The sequence below is a fragment of the Mauremys reevesii genome, linkage group 2 (genome assembly GCF_016161935.1).
Source record: "Mauremys reevesii isolate NIE-2019 linkage group 2, ASM1616193v1, whole genome shotgun sequence".
Classification (NCBI taxonomy): Eukaryota; Metazoa; Chordata; order Testudines; family Geoemydidae; genus Mauremys; species Mauremys reevesii.
Genome location: NC_052624.1, coordinates 20,415,849 through 20,438,629, shown reverse-complemented (window position 1 = coordinate 20,438,629; position 22,781 = coordinate 20,415,849). Strand labels below are relative to the sequence as shown.

The 22,781-nt window shown below is 40.7% G+C and overlaps 1 protein-coding gene across 4 annotated transcripts in view; it reads right to left on the bottom strand.

Moving 5' to 3' along the window:
- Nucleotides 1–4,151: 4,151 nt before the first annotated feature.
- DNAJB6 (DnaJ heat shock protein family (Hsp40) member B6) overlaps nucleotides 4,152–22,781 on the bottom strand; it is a 96,965-nt gene continuing 78,335 nt past the window's right edge. For 3 of the 4 annotated variants that reach the window (XM_039523290.1, XM_039523291.1, XM_039523292.1), the window contains exons 9-10: nucleotides 14,950–15,150; nucleotides 4,152–5,799 (exon numbers count right to left, since the gene is read on the bottom strand). In XM_039523290.1, the coding sequence (XP_039379224.1) occupies nucleotides 5,717–5,799; nucleotides 14,950–15,150 (284 nt within the window). In that variant the 3' untranslated portion in view covers nucleotides 4,152–5,716. Of the gene's footprint in view, nucleotides 5,800–13,009; nucleotides 13,052–14,949; nucleotides 15,151–22,781 lie in introns of all 4 variants that reach the window. The other variant, XM_039523293.1, reaches the window with a different exon arrangement.

Genomic DNA, 22,781 nt, shown 5'->3' with positions numbered 1-22,781 from the left:
GTTCCAGAACTTCACTCCTCTAATGGTTAGAAACCTTTGTCTAATTTCAAGTCTAAACTTCCTAGTGTCTAGTTTATATCCATTTGTTTTTGTGTCCACATTGGTACTAAGCTTAAATAATTCCTCTCCCTCCCTAATATTTATCCCTCTGATATATTTATAAAGAGAAATCATATCCCCCCTCAACCTTCTTTTGGTTAGGCTAAACAAGCCAAGCTCTTTGAGTCTCCTTTCATAAGACAGGTTTTCCATTCCTCGGATCATCCTAGTAGCCCGTCTCTGAACCTGTTTCAGTTTGAATTCATCTTTCTTAAACATGGGAGACCAGAACTGCACACAGTATTCCAGATGAGGTCTCACCAGTGCCTTGTATAACGGTACTACCACCTCCTTACTTTGCTGGAAATACCTTGCCTGATGCATCCTAAAACTGCATTAGCTTTTTTAACGGCCATATCACATTGGCGGCTCATAGTCATCCTGTGATCAACCAATACTCCGAGGTCCTTCTCCTCCTCCGTTATTTCCAACTGATGTGTCCCCAATTTATAATTAAAATTCTTGTTATTAATCCCTAAATGCATGACCTTGCACTTTTCACTATTAAATTGCATCCTATTACTGTCAAGTATCAGAGGGGTAGCCGTGTTAGTCTGGATCTGTAAAAGCAACAAAGAATCCTGTGGCACCTTATAGACTAACAGACGTTCTGCAGCATGAGCTTTCGTGGGGGGTATTCACCCACGAAAGCTCATGCTGCAGAACGTCTGTTAGTCTATAAGGTGCCACAGGATTCTTTGTTGCTTATCCTATTACTATTACTCCAGTTTACAAGGTCATCCAGATCTTCCTGTAGGATATCCCGGTCCTTCTCTGTGTTAGCAATACCTCCCAGCTTTGTGTCATCCGCAAACTTTATTAGCACATTCCCACTTTTTGTGCCAAGGTCAGTAATAAAAAGATTAAATAAGATTGGTCCCAAAACTGATCCCTGAGGAACTCCACTAGTAACCTCCTTCCAGCCTGACAGTTCACCTTTCAGTATGACCTGTTGTAGTCTCCCCTTTAACCAGTTCCTTATCCACCTTTCAATTTTCATATTCATCCCCATCTTTTCCAATTTAACTAATTCCCCCCCATGAGGAACCGTATCAAATGCCTTACTGAAATCAAGGTAAATTAGATCCACTGCATTTCCTTTGTCTAAAAAAATCTGTTACCTTCTCAAAGAAGGAGATCAGGTTGGTTTGGCACGATCTACCTTTTGTAAAACCATGTTGTATTTTGTCCCAATTACCATTGACTTATGTCCTTAACTACTTTCTCCTTCAAATTTTTTTCCAAGACCTTACATACTACGGATGTCAAACTAACAGGCCTATAGTTACTCGGATCACCATTGTTTCCCCTTTCTTAAAAATAGAAATTATGTTAGCAATTCTCCAGTCGTACGGTACAACCCCTGAGTTTACCGATTCATTAAAAATTCTTGCTAATGGGCTTGCAATTTCATTTGCCAGTTCCTTTAATATTCTTGGATGAAGATTATCTGGGCCCTCCGATTTTGTCCCATTAAGCTGTTTGAGTTTGGCTTCTACCTCCAGTGTGGTAAGATCTACCTCCATATCCTCATTCCCATTTGTCATCCTACCATTATCCCTAAGCTCCTCATTAAAGACTGAGGCAAAATATTTGTTTAGATATTGGGCCATGCCTAGATTATCCTTAACCTCCATTCCATCCTCAGTGTTTAGCGGTCCCACTTCTTCTTTCTTTGTTTTCTTATTTATATGGCTATAGAACCTTTTACTATTAGTTTTAATTCCCTTTGCAAGGTCCAACTCTACATGGCTTTTGGCCTTTCTCACTTTATCCCTACATGATCGGACCTCAATAAGGTAGCTTTCCTGCTAATCCCTCCCATCTTCCACTCCTTGTAGGCTTTCTGCTTTTTTCTTAATCACCTCTCTGAGATGCTTGCTCATCCAGCTTCCGTGGTGACAAAATAAAACTGACTTAGAGTCAGTATAATGAATCTTCACAACACTCAGTCAATTCAAACAGGTGAACGCACAGCCGAAGGCAGTGACACTGATCGCACAACACTGGAAGTTAACTTGGGAAATATGCCCCTGCCCTGTAGCGGAAACACTTGCTGACACCGTTCTGCTAAGATCAAGTGCCGTGCGATCTCCCAATGATCTAACATCAAGCAACCCTTGAAGCAGAGGGTGTATTGTTGGCTGGACTCATGGGATCCACATGGCCCTGCACTGGGCAAGAAAACCACTCTCCAGGTTTAGGAAGGGCTGTGGGGTGCAGTAAGTCTTTTTGACTGTGCGCTTAAATGCACTCATCTTTCCTGCACTTGAGCCTGCATTTCTGCTGAAGCACAGGCAAGAGCTCAGTCCTTTCAGTATTACAGCTAACCACCAAGAGCGCACTGTGATGCTCTGTACCTTGAGGAGCAGACTGTAATCCCCATATTCCTCATTTACACATCATCGTGCTCTTACATATAAAGCATGCCTTGTAAGGTATCAAGTGAAAGGTTATGATCTGCTGAAAGTCATTTCTCTATCCAGATATGTGAATCATTAATGCACATGAAGTTATGAGAATTGTGTTGTGTGGTTGTCACTAAAGCATGCTGTAAGTTGGGGGAATCAGACAGATATTAGCGCCCCCCCCCCGCCCCCGAGGCAACAGCAAGGAAAGTAACCAATGCCCGGGCGGGGTGTCAAACAACCCATCAACAGCCACTGTCCAGCAAGAGCGCTACAATGCAGTGACTCACCTGCATGAGGCCACACCAGGGGAATTGCTCAACCTTGCTTGGAGACTCAGGGATTCCCCCCACACATGCCTGGACTTGTGTTCTACAAGCACATGGACTGAGGGTATAAAACAGACAGAGTGGACACATAGTGGGCCCTTCTCCTGCCCCCACCTATGCTGCAAGCAACCAAAACCCTGAGAAGACGACAAGACTCCAACACAGGAGATCGGCCCAGGTTTAAGTCCTGTATGCCAAGAACTGCAATATCCAGTGGGGTGAGAAAAACTGCATAATCTAGTTGCTGCCCAGTCTAATAGGGTTGAGAGTTTAGACTGCGTGCTTATATTGTATTTTGGTAACCACTCTGACTTGTTATGCTTTGACTTACAGTCGCTTAAAATCTATCTTTATAGTTAATAAATCTGTTTGGTTTGAAGCATGTCAGAGGCTCCCCTTGGGATAACAAGCTTGGTATATATCAATTTCTTTGTTAAACTGACAAACTCATAAGTTTGCAGCGTCCAGCGGGAGGTTCCTAGGGTTGTCTTGGACCAGAGATATTGGCTAGTGTCATTTGCTTGCAAGTAGCTGGGAGCAGCTTACATGCCAGAGGCTGTGCGTGAACAGCCCAGGAGTGGGGGTTCTCACAGCACAGCAGGGTAAGACTGGCTCCCAGAGTCAAGGATTGGAGAGGCCTAGCAGATCACTGGTCTAGATAACACCAGGAGGAATGGAATGTCACACATGCAACTTTTTTTTAATATGTGTATCTCTCTCCTCTCCCCCACCTGCGAGCATTTGAAATATGACTCTCAAAATGAAATTTTAAACAATGATGCAGTAACTATTGTTACCTCTTCTTGTCACCCTTCTGTTACTGTAACACACACGTGTAAGCCATTAGTACTCACCATTTGAGCAAATCTCAAAGTGTGCAACGGGGAGATATTTCCAAAAAATAAATAAATCCCCAAATGGAATAATTTTCAAAATCCCACAGAATAGCTGAATTCAAAGTAACCCTGTGGTGTCAATATGAATGCCATGCTTACAGCAGGTGCATTTCCATTAGAATGAACTCTACAATATATTTCTAGTTTTAGCAGTATTAACTATTTTAAGTGTAGGGAAACTTTGGAAAGGAAATACTCTAAAACTAGAATTAACTTTGTGTTCCCACTGTAGCATGTTTACCATATGTACAAATATACGGTATATTGTTAATCTTTGCTAAAGAAACCATTCCTCATGGGTACTTGACTATCTTGTGAATGTATAGCCTCCATTTTCTTTAGTACACTGAAGCTTAATTTAGACATAGCCAACTGATGTCAGAGCAAGACTATTTTTTATAGTTAAAAATGACAAAGAATAAAGAGAATTGTCTTTATTTTTAAATATTAGTAACACTGCACAAAACAATTAAGTGGTACTTATAAGTGACAAACCAAAACTGTTCTCAATCTTAAATTTCAGATAAACCTAATTTAAGTACCCTAACAATCTGCATACGGTTACATTTTCCTAATGCAAGCATTATATGCTAAACCATCCAAATATTGTAGATTACCAAGATTTCTTATATTTTAACAGTCATTCTAGAGCAGCAGATTTTACTTTTCTGTTTAGCATCTTCCTTACATCATTGTGTACATTGCTACATTTTGTAAATACCAAGGATGAGTGAATTTCTCCAGGAAATTTGGGTTTCCAACAGTGCCAGTTTTAAGTCAGTTACATCACCAACATACTAGCAAAAAGAGCAGACACAAAAGAACAAAACAAACATGGTTGATAATTACTATTCATAGGTTAAAGAGAAAAGGCAACCTACTGGCAAGGAACATGCAGGGAAGTAGTTAAGACAATAGAAAGATTCTACTTAGTGCTCAATTAAAAGGTTAGGAGAAGCAGTGTGTCATGCACATGAAACAATTATGGGAAGCAAGGAAGTAATCTTGCCAGACTCAACATATTTCTTTTAAAAGTGAAGAAAATGTTTCCAAACTAAAAAGTTTAGTCCTGCAATATAACTAATGTAAATATACTTTCCTCATGTGTGACTGACATTCTAGATAAATATTTCTGCAAAGAATTACTTGGTAGAATCATATGGAACCTGAAAAACATGTTCAGGATCTGAAATCCACTCAGCAGAAATCAAGTGTAAATTTAAAACAACATTTAGATAATTTATCTGGAGAGACTTGGTAGAAATTGAAAATGATGAAAAACACAAGGAATGATTTCACTCAGTGACTCTCCGGGAGTCTACCATGCATAATGAATCAGTATGAATATTTACAGGAGACCAGAATCACACTGGCTTTCTTAAATCACCAGATGTAACCTCACAATGCAACATGTGACAGCATATTTAATCATAACAGAAATAATTTTTCTGCCTAAGTTAGAAAAAAGTTAACGTAAAATGCAATTATGAAGTTTGCATACTTATTACTAGGTTGTTTCTTAAAGCTAGTTTCTAAAGGCTTAGTCCTACTCCCACTGAAATCAAAGGGAAGCGGATCAAGGTTTAACTCAGATATGTTAACAGGCCTGAGGATACCAGGAGTAGACGACATAAAGAGACATTGTTACAACCCCTTATATCCTAGAGGAAAACACTAGGACTACAGTAGATCTAGTTGCTGGGAAGGAAGTAGTAAGTGATTCTGCAAGATTTTCCAAATTTCAAATACAATGCACCTCTAACCAAGATCAGCCTACTTTGAAGTCCCCAATCTGACTGGCAAAAAAGCCACTCTGTGCTGCTAAAGGGTAATATAGTGCAATTTTAGTGTAGTTTTAAATATGAATCAGCTTCCTTACTAACAGTGTATACAATCCAAAAAAATATACACAAAAAAGTGTGCTCAAATGTAACGATAACATATGGTGTCATTGTAAAGGTACTGAGTATCGGAGGAGTCCGTTTTAGTGATTTCCTTTGGTTGGCTTCTTCTTCTTCTGTTCCTCTCTCTGCTTCTGCCTCCTCCTCTTGCTGCCTTCTTTGTGTCCTGAGGAGATATGGCTTGTAAAACACAGTTCATAATATTCAATTGACTTTTCCTTTATAAATGCACACATGTTTTCTGAATGGTTTAGATATTCTTTCAAGAAGACCTGGTCTAATTTGGTTTGTTTCTTTAGTGACCACTAAATCTAATACAAAGCTAGGAAAGAAAAAGCTTCAGTAGCTTTGAAGTTTGGAAAGATGTAAAAACACGCACCAAAGAACTTCAAAGCCATTCAGGAAGAGCCTCAAAAATAAAGATAACTTACAAAATGGACACAAATAAATAAGCCTAGAGCATATGCAGACAGTGCTATTGCCTGTTCCCAGCATTTGAAGTTGCCATAGTACTTGCACTGTCTTCCTCATTCTAAGGATAGAAAATGATCTTGAGTAAAAACGATAGTATTTTGCATAACATTTAGTGACGCCCACTGTGTGTGCCGAACATCAGCCTGCGCATGCTTCATCAGCTAGTTAAACTAAGTGGATTTATATTGTAAGCCTTGTGCAAGAGAACAAGGATTAAATATCAGGACTAAGCTACTTATAAACTCAAGTAACTATCTAGCTCCACTTGAGGGGAGCATATGCAAATGAAGTCTTTGTTTTTGAAGCACCTAATATGCTTTTTCCTTGGTTCTCCATCAGGTCATGTGATCACACTGCAAAAGCGGCCCTAGCCATTATATCAGCCAGGGTAGAAAATTCTTTGGTCACACTTCCACCAGCCAGGAAAAAAAGGGCAGCCAATCAGAGTGGAGCAAAAAGGCCAAGCAGGACAGCACCCCCTAGATGTTAGCCCCTGGGAGGACTGCCCTGCTTGCCTACCCCTAGAACGGCACTGGCGCACTCTCTCATGCATTTAAGAGAGATGTGAAAACCAGAGTCGTGTATCAGAACCCACCTCTTCTTCTCAAACTCTGGGTAAAATGGAACTGTCCACCCAGGCTTTTGTTGTGTACAACTCACCATAGAAAACAGAACCATCTCCATTCAAGTCTAATTAATTCTAATCTGAAATAAAGCCAATAGATTTAGACTGATGATATCAGTTTACAATTCCCTTAAAGATTTGCTACGCAAAGCTTTAAGAAAAAGAACACGCTTCTAACTCAGCAATACTGTGTCACTGAGCAGGAGCATGATCCGGTGGACGGGGCAGACACAAAACAGATAAAGTCTCACAACCACATCTCACATATAGGGCTGTAGAGGGAGAGTGGAGTAAGTAGGATAAAGCACTAGATTGGGAATGTGGAGATCTATTATGATCCTGATTTTGCTAGTTACCTGCTATGTAATCATGAGCACATCACTTCGCTTCTAAATCCACTTCCCTCATCTGTAAAGGGTGGATAATGATACTTCCCTACCGACATTAAGTACTTTGAGGTCAACTGATTAAAAACACTAGGAAAGAGCTACGTATTAGCCATCGTGCTTTACAATCTCTCTGTGGGCTCTACCCTTGAGTCCTCTCATAAGCAGAATGCTTATTTAATCAGTGGGAGTTTTGCCCACCTCACAACTGCAGTACTTAAGGGAAAGTTTCCAGCTTCAGGTCAGCAGAACCATATGGTATTCTTTTGGGCCAATTTCACTTCAGGAACAAGCAAACAGCTTTTGAATTCACTGGAGTTGAACCTATTTATGCCAATGGTGAATTTCTTCCTTGGCTATTATTTCAGCTCCTATACTGTGTACAGCAGCATTATTTCATAATTTATGCTTAGTAACCATAGGGTTTAAGAAACTGTGATCCTTATTTAATAGTTCAGCCACGTGCTATTAGCCTGGGCAAGTTAAAGAGAAAACCAGTTTTGCTGTTTAAGGATGAGAAAAAGCAGCAGTGTTCTGAGTGTAACTTGTGGAGATGCTGACAAAGCTTTTCCTATTCAAACGCATCATACCACCTTGGTGTCCACAGATGCTGCCATGAGAAAGAGGTTATTGAACATGTGCTTACTACTGAGAACGAAGCACCATCAACACTTTGCATCATGTATTATAGTTCACACTGAAAGTCAAGCCCCTTCAACTGCACTTGACCTACAATTGGAAAAACTCCTCGAGTTGCCTTATATCTGAATGCAACGGACCAGAGGGATCTTATCTCAGAAGGGCACTAGCAGCCCCCTTGGAATAGGGAAGAGAAGACAATGCAGAATAAGGTGGTCAGGTGAAGAATCTCCTATAAAAAAGAATCAGTTAGCAATGGGCTGAATTTACAGGATTTTTCTTTTTAGTGAGAAAGGCAATATCAGTAGCATAATCAGCCACTCCAAACCAGTCAGTTTAATGACTATGTTAGCAAGGATATTCAGAAAGGAACCATTACAGCCTAATGATTTACGCCCTTATTCTCATTTTCCCTTCACAAAAGACTCTTAGTAACTCTGAAGAGGCTTTTACAGACAGGTGACACTGCTTCTGAAGTTGATATTTCACTAGATGGCTTTTAAAAAAAACATTCAAAAACATAGAAAGGAACCCTATATCACTTATATTAGATTATCTGCATCCTGGTTAAGTGAACTTGTTGTATATGGACACAATTTGCTTCATTACGTAAATAAATGACCAAAACTAATACTAAATGTTAGAATAGAGACTAAGGAACTGGGAGACTGACAGCAAGAACTCTGACCAGTTTCTGGAATGATCTCTCATGGGAAACAGTGACATTTAAAACTAGACAGCCAAAACGCTACAATAAGGACCATTCCTGGAAAGACAGGACTAATGGGTCTTCTCCATTTCTAAGCTTCTGTGATGAAGAAGTCCTTCCTCTCCTGTCAAGGTGGACCAGAATCTCTGCTGGGATAAATCAGCGTAGCTCCACAGATAGTGGTGCTATTGTGATTTACACCAGCAGAGAATCTAACCCAAACAGGTTGAATAACTCCTAACGAGACAAGGTGCTCAGCCCCTTAACTCTTATATGAATAGTCCCACTGACCTTCACAACTGAAGCGTATCTAATAATCTTCAATGGGATGCAAGATTGCCCCCAAAGTTATTTGAATGACCAAGCAGCAGAATTTAACAGCAGGCAGGCAGATTACAAATCGTGGTGAGATAATGACACTGCTGCTTCATTAACGTTAATATTTGATTAATTTGAAATACTTGTCTCTGGAGAGTCAGAGACACAGTCAGTGATCAACAAGATGAGAAGTCACAATCAAGATTTGGTGAAACAGGCTCAGGATTTTTACAGTCTCTCTTTAGCCAAACAGTGTTTGTTTGTTTGTTTTTTAATTGGGGGGGGGGGGGAGGAGAGAGAATTCTCACATCCAGAAATGACCATGGTACCTTTCTAAAGGTTAGGTATTGCAACGCAGAGATTACACATGGATAGGGAGGCTGTAAAGAAGGTTTATCAGAGCTGCAGGAAGCCTCAATATGCAGAAAATAGGCCGATTTAAAGGACAGATGGCAGCCACTAACTTGGAACTTTCCTGCTTTTGTTGACTCCTGTCACAAACAGAGCCAGGTGAAGCAGTCCAGCCAATGTAACCATCTGGAACTGACCCATTTCTAGAACCTGAAACCTTGGTTCCATGCCACTACCTCCTCACCTGCCCTTTCTACGTCATGCCCCACCTGACCACCCCACTTCTCTAAAAAGCTGAACGCAGCTTTATACTTAAAAAGCCCACTGAAGTAAAACTGAAGCTATATGACTTCAAACAACTCCCCCTATCAGGGATCAATAAATCTGACAGCCTCTTCGCTGGGTCCAAGGCTGCCCCTTACTTTAGTTTTTCCAATGCTCTGGGTCCTCCATTTAAGTGGGCTTCAGAGCACACAATGTTTCTGAATCTCCAGAAGGCATGAGACAGATGTATTTAGTCTAGGGCTTCAAAGCACATCACACCGTTGAGAAGCAACAAAGAGGGACGTATGGACAGAGTGTATACCTAAATATACTAGTGCCCTGCAGAGAGCACTACTACCCAGCTCCTCTGCCGTCCTCTTCATCCTGATAGAATCAGGTCAGGAGAGAGGCAAAAGTGGGAGAACCGTGGGATGGTGAGAGCAGCCCCGTGGGATGGTGAGAGCAGCCCCATTCCCTCTCCCCTTGGCTTAGAGAGAGGAGAATAAGCGAAGTAGATTGGCAGGCAGCAATGAGGAACAATGCACTCAGCAGGCTGGCTTCATTGCCTGTAACTAGCACAAAGTGCATACCCTAGAACAGCTTCTCTACCTCTTCCTGCCCCACAACCCATTGTGGTCAGCAGCAAGGAACACATCCTGATCTTTTAACATTGGCTTTACCACAGAGAATCTTGGGGAGGCAAGGGATGGATGTGAATCAATCTTTCCTCAGCTCCAGGTTGGCAGCATTGCTCCCTGGCTGCTGCTACAGCCTGCTTGAAGTATGGTAGCAGCTGCTCTCCTGTGTGGGCTGAGGGTGGGAAGGTTGGCCAATGATTCAGTCACTGGCTCACTGCCTCTAGTCCCAGAGAGAGATACATTTAAGTACTGCTCTCAGACTCTCATGAGGGTGGAATCTCCCTGCACAAAATCCCTCCATGAAGTGAAACAGCAGTGGCTCAGTTCCGTACATAGGGCTTCCTAGGGTGACATACAACTATGGGAGGGGCAAAGGGGATTGGCCTATACGTAAGAAGAAAATATCTTCTATTATTTTGCGTTAAAATATATTTGATTACTTTCAGTCCAAACACAACAAATGCTAACAAGGTGTGATCTAAAGGTTATTAAATTACTTTACATTATTCACACCTTCCTATGAGCCATTACAAAGCCCTCACACCTAATAAGTTATACTGCAAATAACTATTTAGGTATGATTTTATTCAGAGATACATTGTAACACCAGGAGGGTGTTTAACCCCCTGCATAACACAGGCCATAGAATTTCACCCACTAATTCCTGCCCCAAGTCCATAACTTTGTTGAGCTATAGTGTATCATTTAGGAAGACAGCAATCTTTATTTAAAAAGACTTCAACTGATAGTGAATACACTTCATACCTCAGTAAGTTGTTTCAATTGTTCACTACCCTCACTGCTCAAATGCTGCACCTTATTTGTAACCGGAGTTTATGTAGCTTCATCCTCTAGCCATCTGAAGTAATTTAGCTTCACTTTTAAGTTAAACAGGCTTTTAAGGAAGGTGTGTGTGTGGGGGGGGAGAAACAAACCACTTTAACCACCTATGTAGGCCTTCCCTTTACATTGTTCACCAAGCTACATGTTACCTACTTGTTTAGTCAGCCAAGCAGAATGCCATGAAAATACAATGACCTGAACAAAGTCGACTTGCCTGCCTTTTGCAATGATACTGCTAATGAAGAAACCCTGAAATTTGTTTTTAAACTCACCCTGGGCAAGCAAAAGCTTGCCAGGCTATGCAGCTTAGGAAGCCCTACACCAAAAGTGACTGACCAACATAGCTCTCTTCACGGGGACAGTTGTGCAGGGGGATGCCACCCTCATGAGAACAGTGCCTGAAAGCAGGGCTCTGAGCCCAGGCCAGAGGCAGCAAGCCAGTGACTAAATCCACTGGCCAATTTTCCCACCCTCTGAGCACAGAGGAGTGCAGCTGCTACCATGTCACATGCAGTCTAGCAGCGGCTAGGGAGTATTTATTCAGCTCTACCCCTGCCTCCCAAAGATTCCTTGGGTTAGGTCTCCATTCCCACCTTCTTCCCCACCCTCCCAAAAAACCCAGCAACTCTGCTCATGCAGCTTGCCAAACATTTTTCCATCCATTGTACAGACGAATCATAATACCTTGGTAAATTAGAGAGTAATAAATTGGGGGTAACCAACATTATTTGGTGATTTTACTACTTAGTAACATAATTCATGATATTTAAAAGAAAGACCGCATTGTGGATACAGTAAATTCTAGTAGCTTAATTTCTCAGCTGAGGAATCCATGCCAGAATTAGTTCAAGATTAGTTAAGCTAGGTTTTTTTTAAATGGTTTCCTTTTCAATAATGCCAGCAGATGAAAATGGGTGTCAAGTAATGAATGGATTAGGGTTTAAGATATAGGTTAATACAGGAAACTATCACTCAAAAGGGAAAACACAAATCTTGATGTATTAATTTACAATTTAAGAACTTTTAATTTATATGCATTATTTTTTAACAATATAACATTTAAACCACTTCACTACGCAACTAAGCTTTTTAAAGTTCAAACTCAGATATACCTGGAGAGTATCTGGACTTCACAAATAGCAAATGAACTTGTTCTACTTATAGAACGGTTTGAGGTAAATGTGGTTTCAACATGGATTTCTGTATTCTAAAAGGCAGCTAAGCCATCTATCCACTAAAAATCATTAGTAATGTGAGATTTAACACATTTCTGTAGGAAGGCAACATGAAGCTGATAAAAATGTGAGTACAGATTTGTTCTATCCCAAAACCTTTCACCCAAATTATGTTCTGTTTGTGTGACAAATTGTCCCACTGAATGGGAAACTCTCACTTAATTTCTCCCAAACACACTTGTCAGGGACTTTTTTTTTTTTTAATTTGCAACAGTCTTGCACGACGGCCACAAATTTAATCCCACTTTTGAAGAGGGTTGGAAATATAGGGCTTCTTCAACAAAAATAGTTAAATTATTTTACCTCACTCTTATCTCAGGTGTTGTGCTGCAGCAGTGGTTCTCGAACTGTGGTCTGTGTCCCAGGGACATTTGTTGCTGGTCACATTGTGCTAGCTTCTCCTCCTCATTTCAAAGCTGATTGGTGTCAACGGTAAAACTCTCATTGACGTCAATGGGCTTTGGATCAGGCTCTAAAAGATGCCGATAGTACATTGGATAGTTGCTCTCACGGAAGAATGTTAAGAAATTGATGCAGCTGCCACAGGGATGTTTGGGATCTCAGCCAGAGTGGAGGTCATCTGCATAATCAAGGCTGTGAGGGGCAGCAGGTGCACATAGAGTCCACTTCCTATCGTAAAGGCTCATTACGCAGAGGTTTATAACCTAGCCAGTAAGAAATGCATTCTTGGCTTAAACTTCAATTACAAAAAAAAAGTCTTAATGGAGAAGGGTGGGAGCTTTTTGTATTTTTTGAACTTTGAATCCTATCATGTAAACCTACAAACAGCTTCTTCGGCAATCATGGTCTGCCAGGGGAACAAGCAGTAGCTATAAAATACTTACAGAATGACAGTGAAGTCCTGACCCCACTGAAGTCACTGGCAAAACTTACTTTAATCGGTCAGGATTCCCCTCCCACCCCAAGTCCTTCCATCTGTTGAATGAACATGAAAAAAGTGGCAAGGGATTATATGAGAGATGAGAAGATTCTGTACAGCAGACAGTGACCTATAGCTACATTAGTCACGTTTAGGTATGTGTGCACGTTTACTTCAGACTTACTTTAATTACAGCCTAATGGACATAGGTGTGTAAAAAGATTTGCAACTAAAAACTTTATGTAAATGATGTTAAGGTGGCAACAAGGAAATTCAAATGTGTCAGAAACTTGGATACTGCTTAGAAAGTGTTCAATTCCCATTCCAGTGAGAGGAAATGGAATCTAAATTCCCTCAAAGGTCAGATCTAGGGTTTGGAGGTCACACAGGGACAGCCACACAGTTCAAATCCAGATTCATTTCCAATCTTCAGCTCCAGGGTTTGGTTCAAACTAATCCCTAGAAGAGTTTTTACTACATCATATATACACATTAAAGGCCTGATTCTGCAGGCCTTATGCAGGCAAAACTCCCAGGGACTCCATGATGAAGAAAAGAAGGTTTCTCAAACATTCACTCATTTCTGCTGATTTCCCAATCTAAAGTAATCTGTGTTTGACATCTTGAGCTGTGGTGCAAGAATGTCACAAACAGAGGATCATAGGTGGAGAAACAGCAGGAGCTGAGGAACTTAAGATAGGTGGTTTTTGTCCTTCAGCGTTGATGAGCAAGGAAATAGGGTCGATGAATAGAAATATTCCCACCAATGTTTTTGGTATTTTTAGGGAGTCATCACCTCCTCTACTAGGCCCTATTCAACTTCATTTGCTCCTTAAGGCAGAACTCCTGTTGAAAGCTACGGCAATGGGCCTACTTCACCATTGCTGGAAAAAACCCTTCATTTTGGCCACTAAAATCTGCTGTCCTTGGGTATGCAAATCTCCAGCTAACTATAATAGGGGTTTTGCCATATATTGCGTTGAGGACCACAGGACCAAGTTCTATGCATGGCCAAGGACTTGCTATTCAGACAAACTGAAGTAGTCAAATGGATTTTGTTGTCCTAGCTACCAAATGTATTGTAGCCATAAGTATTACAGGAGGCAAGAATACAGTGGGATCTAATCAGATCTAGAATTTGATGGATGACAGGATCACATGGTCAAAATTATGGCAAAAAGTATCCATGGCAATTGTTGGGCTTCCTTATTTACCTCTGGAGGCTGCTCAGCTCTCAGAACTAGAAATCAAGATGCACAATCCATGCAAAGCACCTTTGGTATATCCATGCTACAACTGGAAGCAAGCCTCCCAGCCTGGGTAGACAGACCTGTGCTAGCTTCGTCCATGATAGCATACTAAAAATACCAGTGTGGATGTTGCGGTGCTGGTGGAGACTCAGGCTAGCCACTCAAGCTCAGACCTAGGGAGCTGGAGAGCCTGAGCCACAATGGTCACACTGCTACTCTTAGCATGCTAGTGCAAGTCTGTCTACCTGGGCTGCACTGTAGACTTCGGCCTCAAGGAATTCCCACTTCCAGAAACAATATTCAGTTGCTGAAGTCTGGACTTATTTCCATTTGGGGAAGGAAAACCAAGCAGTTTATTTAAATAAATATGAAAGCACACTGATTAGTTAAGGACCTCCCTGTCTTTAAAGGCAAAAAGTATGGATATTATTTTTGAGTGCATTACTTTTTGCTCACGCCTACAGGGTCATACTCACCCCCCTTTGGAGGATGTGCCATATACAGCCAGGGCATTTGTGAATCTAGACTGAATTGCAGAGCACAGCTAGTACAGAATGAAAGCCCACAAGCTGGCATTCGTTACCTGCTGGGGAGCTAGCATTAAGTTAGTATACAGCAATGCTTTCTTTCTTGGGCTTTTGATTCTCTCTTTTGACTAACGGAGTCATTTTCTGTACATTTCTCATTAACCTTTATGTGCACACCTGATGTATATAAAGGGGTCTCCAAGCTGCTTGTAACCCGAGCTCTATCTTGTTCTTCCACCTCATCGTTATGATAGGCATGTTTGGGGAAAGTGGCAGGCTTGTGGGACTTCGGGAGGCGGATATTGGTAGACTGGAAAGGTAGGGCCTGTTGTCCTCTACGGCTGCACTCCTCAGCAAGAGCTTCCTCATCTGCCACACCTGAAAAGCAGACAAGTCAAGAGAAATGAGCTGGAAGCACATCAAGGCTTTAGCTTAACCTGAAACAACTGGAAATCAGGCTGGAAGTCAGGAACACTAAGTTACACCCTGGTACTGACAGACTGTCTGTAGCCATGAGCAAGCCATTTAAACTCTTCATGCCTCAGTTTCTCCATGGTAAAGACAGGGATAACATTACTCTCTACCACTCACTGATGTTACTGTCCTCTGAGCTACTGCATAAAGACTGGGAATGTCCCCCTTTCCCCCCAGAATCTTACCACAGTGGATCCACCCTGCCAGAAGTTACCCTGCCAGATTCTGGTGCAAAATCAAGATGCTCGTGCCCGAGCAACAGAGCACGCAAGCTGAGCCCCGCCATACTGATAAAGGGCTTTTTCCTTGTTTCCCCTGCTGCAGCTGAAAAAGCCATCCCACTACTGCTCTGATTGAGGCTTCCACAGAAGGAGTAAGCACTGCAACAGAGAGAAGCACTGTCTACTGCCAAGAGGGAAAGAGTCCAGTTAGGCTGACTCCAGGGATGAGGGAAGAGGGTGAATTTGGTTCTCAGGAGGGAAGGAAGAGAGTTGAGATTCTGAAACTGAAGAAGAAAGAAAAGTAGGAGAGAGGAAATATGGTTGAAGAGAAAGAAAGGGGGAGAGAAAGAGCGCGCACACACACACACACACACACACACAGAAGAAAAGAAACATGATGGAAATAAGCTTAAGAGTTCAGGAAACTGTAGAAGAAAAAGTCGTACCACTGTGAGTTCAAGTGAATTTGCCTTGCTGCACTAGCTGTGACAACGGCAATACAATAAAGCAGAGAATTCAGCCCCTTCTGCTGGAGCTACCATATCAAAACAACATTAGGAGTAAAAACACTGAAAGGAACACAGTACTGAGGGAGGAAAAAAAAACTTCAAACAGGAACAGAAGGAAAAAGGCACAGAGAAGCTAAAATCTATAATGGGAAAAAAAACTGAAGACCTGAATAACAGTTATACTGAAGGAAAAGAGGGAAGTGAATAGGAGACAAAGGAGCTTTGTTTTTTTTATTAATCCAATTATTTTATCACTTAATATTTGAGGAAATGTGGCGTCATTTTACATGCATCAAAACCGGCATGTCACATTCTGTACGTTTTTTCCCCACACTATTTCAGCTGCATAGGGATGGGTGTGTTGCATTAGTTAATGTCTGGGAAATGCTTTGAAGATGGAAAAGCACTATGTATGCATTAAGCAACAACAGTAATCCGGGGTCAGTTGTTATCCAGTTACCTAAGCAACTCTTGTGTGCTTTAAAACAGTGCTGGGATACTTACACATGGAAGGATTATTGTTTTCTTTTTAAAGGTCGTTGTATATGATTATATTTTAGGGATCAGGAAAAGGAGATAGGGATAATTTTTACTTGTTTCACAGGACAATTCATCTCTCAGCCACATGAAGCAATTAAAATCCTACACAAGTGGCAGATGTGTTTATTGTACTTGTATTTGAGTGAATTTAGCCTGACAGCAGTTTTGAACATACTCCTGACTATAACCTGGTGTATTATAGAGGTGGCAGAACTGATTGTCTACGCTGTACAATGTTTTGGTTAGGCCTTGGCCTCCTTCATAGATTTAACAGTCAAACCTCCCCCTATTTGAAAGACACAAGCAAGAGGGAGAGATGGAAGAGAAGTTCTGTAAAAAAAAGCCAGATATTTCCACATGAAGGTGCAGCCTGGCTGTGCTTGTTATATTGACTTTAAGAGAACACAATTGGCAAGCTGTTCCCTAACGTTCTCCTGTGCGGTCAGTAGGAGATCCCCGGCAGTATGACTTCACCCAACATGCAATGGCCTCGATCCCATGTGGAGCAGAGTACTTTCAGCTGACATTGCTATGGAAAGCAGCGGAGAGTGCTCTGCACTGTGCACAATCAAAGCCAAGGAACAAACATTAGTTTCTCCTGCAGGAAGCTAAAGATTGGAATTAGAGTCCCTGTGAAGGGTTTCACGTCCATGCTATCGTTTGAGATGCTGTCTATGCAGCACTTGGCACAGGTACTTCTTACACATGTATCAATCTCATTACACCAGGTCTGTTAAGAGGAATCCTTTTAAAAAATGGTAAGAACAGAAATCAGACTCAGTGGAAAAGTCCGATGTACCAATTAAAGCTATCATGGCAGATCAAGGGAGTTGATTTCCTAACAAATTACTTTGCAAGCTCGGTAAGAGATTCCTCCCCTCCTACAGGAACACAGGCTGCACAGCTCTCCCTTTGATGTACATCAAAGTTCTCTGGTGCACTTTTATAGTTTATATCTCAAAGCAGGTACACATTAGAAATGTGCATTAGCCATTAGTTGTAGGAGTTTTATGTTTGTACCCCTTTCAGGAAAGGCTGCTTTATACCAGCTGAAATGAAAATGGACACTACTGTAAATACTGGGGTAGGTGTTAAATTACCTACCTATATGCTACACAAACATGGACACACTGAATTCACTGAACTATTCCAGCTAGGTCCCTGTCACACCCAGAATTCCACAGTTTTGACTAAAACAACGGAGTCCTTGTGGGACCTTAGAGACTAACAAATGTATTTGGGCATAAGCTTTTGTGGGCTAGAACCTACTTCATCAGATGCCCATGAAAGCTTATGCCCAAATACATTTGTTAGTCTCTAAGGTGCCCCAAGGACTCTTCGTTGTTTTTGCTGATACAGACTAACACAGCTACCACTCTGAAACAGTTTTGACTTTTATTCAGTCAATATGAAGGAAGAGTTTGAAAGACTCAGAATTCAGAGTACTGTAATCTCACAACCCCAGGAGCACACTCCTCAGCACGATTTGGTGCTCAGCCTCTTACACCCTAAACCCCTATCCAGCAGTTACCCTCCCTTCTTTCTGCATCTGGGTGTGTCATACAGATACTCCAGGAACTAGCAACTGCACTAAAAACACGCCTAAGAAAGCAGCAGAAAAGTCCTCTTGGGTCCAGGCTTATAAAATGACATTTTACACATTAAAACTTATTTTAAGTGGACTAAAGTACTCTGAAAGATGCCAAATGCCCTCAACTCCCATTGAATTCAATTACATTCTTGGCAAGAGATAGGCTACAGCTGTCTGGCTTCTACTGAATTTCATGGCAGATGCTCTTCCTGTTAGACCTCAGTTGTACCAAGTGCTGAAGGATGGTCTTTAGTTAAAACTGTAGACTGGGATCCAGGAAATCTGGGTTTAATCCCTGGCTATGCCAGACTGTGTGACCTTCGGCAAGTCACTTACTTTGTGCCACCAGCCCCCATCTCTAAAATTCTCTTTATCCTTATCATTTAGAGTAAGCAATTTGGGAAGGACCATCTTCAAAGAGAACACTGCCTAGCCCTTGAAGGTCTTTGGTTAGTACTTCTAGGTGCTATTCTGTGATAGAGAAATCGCCTAATGTTTTGTGGTACTTATTTGGGCTAGGGAAAACTATATAGCCATGTCTAGGGCACGTGAGTATGCTACTGCAAACTGCCACAGGCCACTGAAGCCAGCTGATTTGTCAGCCATGCTAGCTACTGTGTACCAAAAGTTGCACCCACAAAGCTTCTTAACACCTGGTCTGCCAAAATCAAGTCATCAACACAAGACCAGTTTCACCCTGTCTGGGGCGTATCTGAGTGATGCAGCTGCACCTGAAGCACAAAAAGGCTTAGCGTGATGTGGAAAAATATGAAATATTTAGGCACTGTCAGCGAAGAGCAAAGCCGGCAAGGGATGTTTCCAAACTAGCTCAAGTCCATCTCTTGCCTAGAAGGGGATAGCAATCCACACTAAAACACTACGGTTCTGTGATATGGAACACAGCAATACAGCACCTGTTATAAATAAGTTAAAAGTATTTATTTCCGTAAGTCCTGCGTACTATCCTGGAATTAAGGTTTCCTCAAGGAATTTTGATTAGTGTCTCTCCAACGAAGGAACTACACCCCTCTAGAAATTGTAATCTTCAACCTAGTTTCATGAGCACTTTATTGCAAGAAATTGCATTTCCTTATATACTGCCTTGTGTAACGACGCCTAGGGACACATTAAGTAACTGTACACCACAGACATCACATATATACAGCGTTAAAACTGCTAAAGAACAAATACTATTGATGTGAAATATTTACCCTAATTAAAAAAGTAAAACATAGTTAGCTGTCTCTCATTAAGCTATAAACACACCTCCTCTTCCCCTCCCCCCAACCATAAAAACGAAGGATCTCCACTAACTTCTATGTCCCCTATTTCCAGTACACAAGGATTTAGCTTATCTTCCTCTGAACCAAATGCACTGCAAATTTCACTTCACTAGACATTGAGGAAAAAAACATTTCCCCCTTCCTAGATTTATGACATCTAGAAGCATTTGAATGTTCCTCACAATTAGCTATATGCAATAATACCAAGTGTACAGTGCACCAAATATTGTATTGATGACTGCGTCTATACTCCAGTTGACTACTTAAATTTTTATATTTGTTTCCATAGTATACTAAAACAGATTAAAGCTTACTTTGCATGTGAATGCTGTATTCTTTACTTAGGTTGATTTTGCATCTTTATTTTGTTTGTAAAAATTCAGACAACTGTTGAACACAAGTAATAAAACTACTATAAAAAACAGCCATTGCAAGACATTTTTAAAAATCTATATATTTGCATATATATATACACACACACAAGTGTGTTTACACAAACACTTACAAGTTATTTGTTAGCTGCAACGTTTGTACTGAATAAATGAGAGGCACAGTATCTGTGTTTTTGTGAGGAAGGGTAATCTTCTGAAAACTGAAAGCATCGAAGATTATATCTTAGATCTTTAGTCTACTAAATACTACACAAGATTAAACATGTGTGTGTATTTTCGTCTGTGAAAACAGATTTTTGGGGGGTATGTTTACCATTACATGTGAAATACTTAGACCCTTGGAATCAATTATTCATTATTTGCTACCCCTAGAGAAAATACTTTCATTGTGTAAGGCTATACAGGTTGAGATTTATATTTAGAAGTACAGAACTTCTACAACTAGAACAAGGCTCCTGGTGCTTTGCATAGCTGAAAAATCCAAACTACCATAGAATGTATTTACAACTAATTTAATTAGGGCCAAATTCTACCTTCTGTTACAGCCAGTTAAATCAGCTCATTGGGCCGAATATGGTCTTATAATTTGTTAGATCAAGGTCCTTTGATCTAAAGGGAAAAGCCTTAAGTTCATTTAAGCCACCATTAACCAGCAGAGGGCAATATTGCATATCAAAAGAAAAACACATCTGTCAAAGTAAGATAGCTGTCAAGCCTTTCATTTAATAAAAAGTATTTGCATCCTGTAGGTATTACACACCTAAAACAAAACAGATTCTTTCACTAAACAAGCACTTTCAATGGGGATGCCACTCAGGTACAAGCTTCATTTGCTCCTGGAAAAACACCTCTTCCCTTGTAACTTTCTTAAAGTGAAAGAAAAAGTACTTGGTAACCAGCAGTTGTCTATGGTAGGTAATATTTTATGCAGGTGGGGCACAGTGCATTAGCAATTGTCCCTTCACAAAAAAACAAATTCATAAGAGCTAGAAAAATGGTTTTTGGAGAGCAAGAATAAAAGTTTTCCTGAGTACTTCACTAAAAAGTGAGTGATTATTGCAATTTAGTCTCTTCTGCATTAAGAGGTTATTTTAACACACCTTCATTTAGAAGACAAGGGTAGAATAATTTTGGTTAAGGCACAGGACTGGGAGGCAGGAAACCTGGGCTTGGCTCTGCCACAGATTTCCCCATGTCATTCTGGACAAGTTGCTTAATCTGTGCCTCAGTTTCCCCATTTGTAAAAGCGGGATAGTGATACTTGCTTACCTCATGTGCATATTGTGAAATTAAGTTTATCTTCACAATGTACACTGAAGTCCTTGAACAGAAGGGGATACGGAAGTGGCATTTATTTTATTTAAATTATCTTTGCCCTGTGGATTGCAGTTTAGAAGTAGCCCTCATTTAGCAGCCATATCTAAACAGAACTAAATATTACGACCACAGATAAATTACACAGGATTATATATTCTCATTTCCTAACAGAGAGCTCTCCAGCTCCAATGAACATCTGAATGTTCATACAACATACATAAGCCTTTTAAAGGGAAGGTTAAATTCTCCTCTACATAGCTACATTTTAAGAAGTCAATATTAGTATGGCTAAGCGTGACTGGACTTGAAATCCCTATTACGAAGCAGCACACCTTTACTGGTACAGTGATGTAAACATGCAATACCTGCACTGGTGGGAAAACCTTGAAGACATTGCATCATTTATTTCCTTTTCAGTAAGAAATAATGACAGTAAAATTATCTAAGTTGAAAGAGGAGTTTGTTCCAGTAAGGAAAGGTTAGAACATGCTTTTTATTTTTTTACATTACCAGTAATATAATGTCCCGTTTTGCGCAACAATAGTACAAACTGGCCTATGCACAGCCCAATGGAAGAATTTTTTTATTTTTTTTTGGGAGTATGTGAAAGTAAATACCCTTATTGTGAATACTGTCAGGAATAGGTGCACATGATGACACAGAGACATAACTCACTAATTCACAACTAAAGTTATGCTGAGCCTCAGAAATGTCATAAAAGCACCTTAAAATAAATTATTAATTTTTCCCTCTCCACCTTACCTAGGTTCCTCTAGGTGCCCAGAATATCTAAGCATCTTTAACATATATTAATGTTCCTCAAGAGCTGCGATACAACATGACACATTTAAAAAAAACAACAAAAACAAAAACCCACACACCTCAGTGTGGAAACAATTCTGCTTCTATTTGTTTGTAGAAATGGGGTCAAAACTGGAACTATTTATTCAAGCATTGCCCCTGGAGACTTCACTTTTATCACTGGGGATGAATGACCAATAAGACTTTGTAAAAGAAGAACACCCAGTTTTGCTCGTCTAGTTATGTCTGTTTCTTAACAGCATTACAGCGGCACAGCTGCAGTACAGACATACCCCACTCGTGAGTACCTCTGCTCCTGATGAGGAGATCAAGAGTCCATGACAACAGTGGCTGCTGTGAAGATTAGGGCTAAAAATGAAAGAGCAGATAAACTCCTTAAGGAATAAAGCTTATTTTGCAAACAAATTTTAAAACAATCTGAATATAAAGCTTTCCAAGGTGCTGTCTGCGGATCTTTATAGTCAGTTAACAGTGGGATTTTTTGCAGCAATTAACATCTTCATTAAATAGCTTAAAACTTGCTTTGGTTAATAAGAGATTCTGCCATTCTGTTGACACTTAAGTCAACCAATCAAAAATAATTAGGAGTACACAAGATGTAATTTGGTAGAGCCCTGATTGACTTGAGTCACTAGGCACAAAATCATAGAAACAGAGACTTTAAGGTCAGAAGGGACCATTATGATCTTCTAGTCTGACCTCCTGCACAATGCAGGCCATAGAATCTCACCCACCCATTCCTGAAACAAACCCCTAACATATTTGAGCTACTGAAGTCCTCAAATAGTGGTTTAAAGACTTGAAGGTGCAGAGAATCCTCCAGCAAGTGACCCGTGCCCCACGCTGCAGAGGAAGGCAAA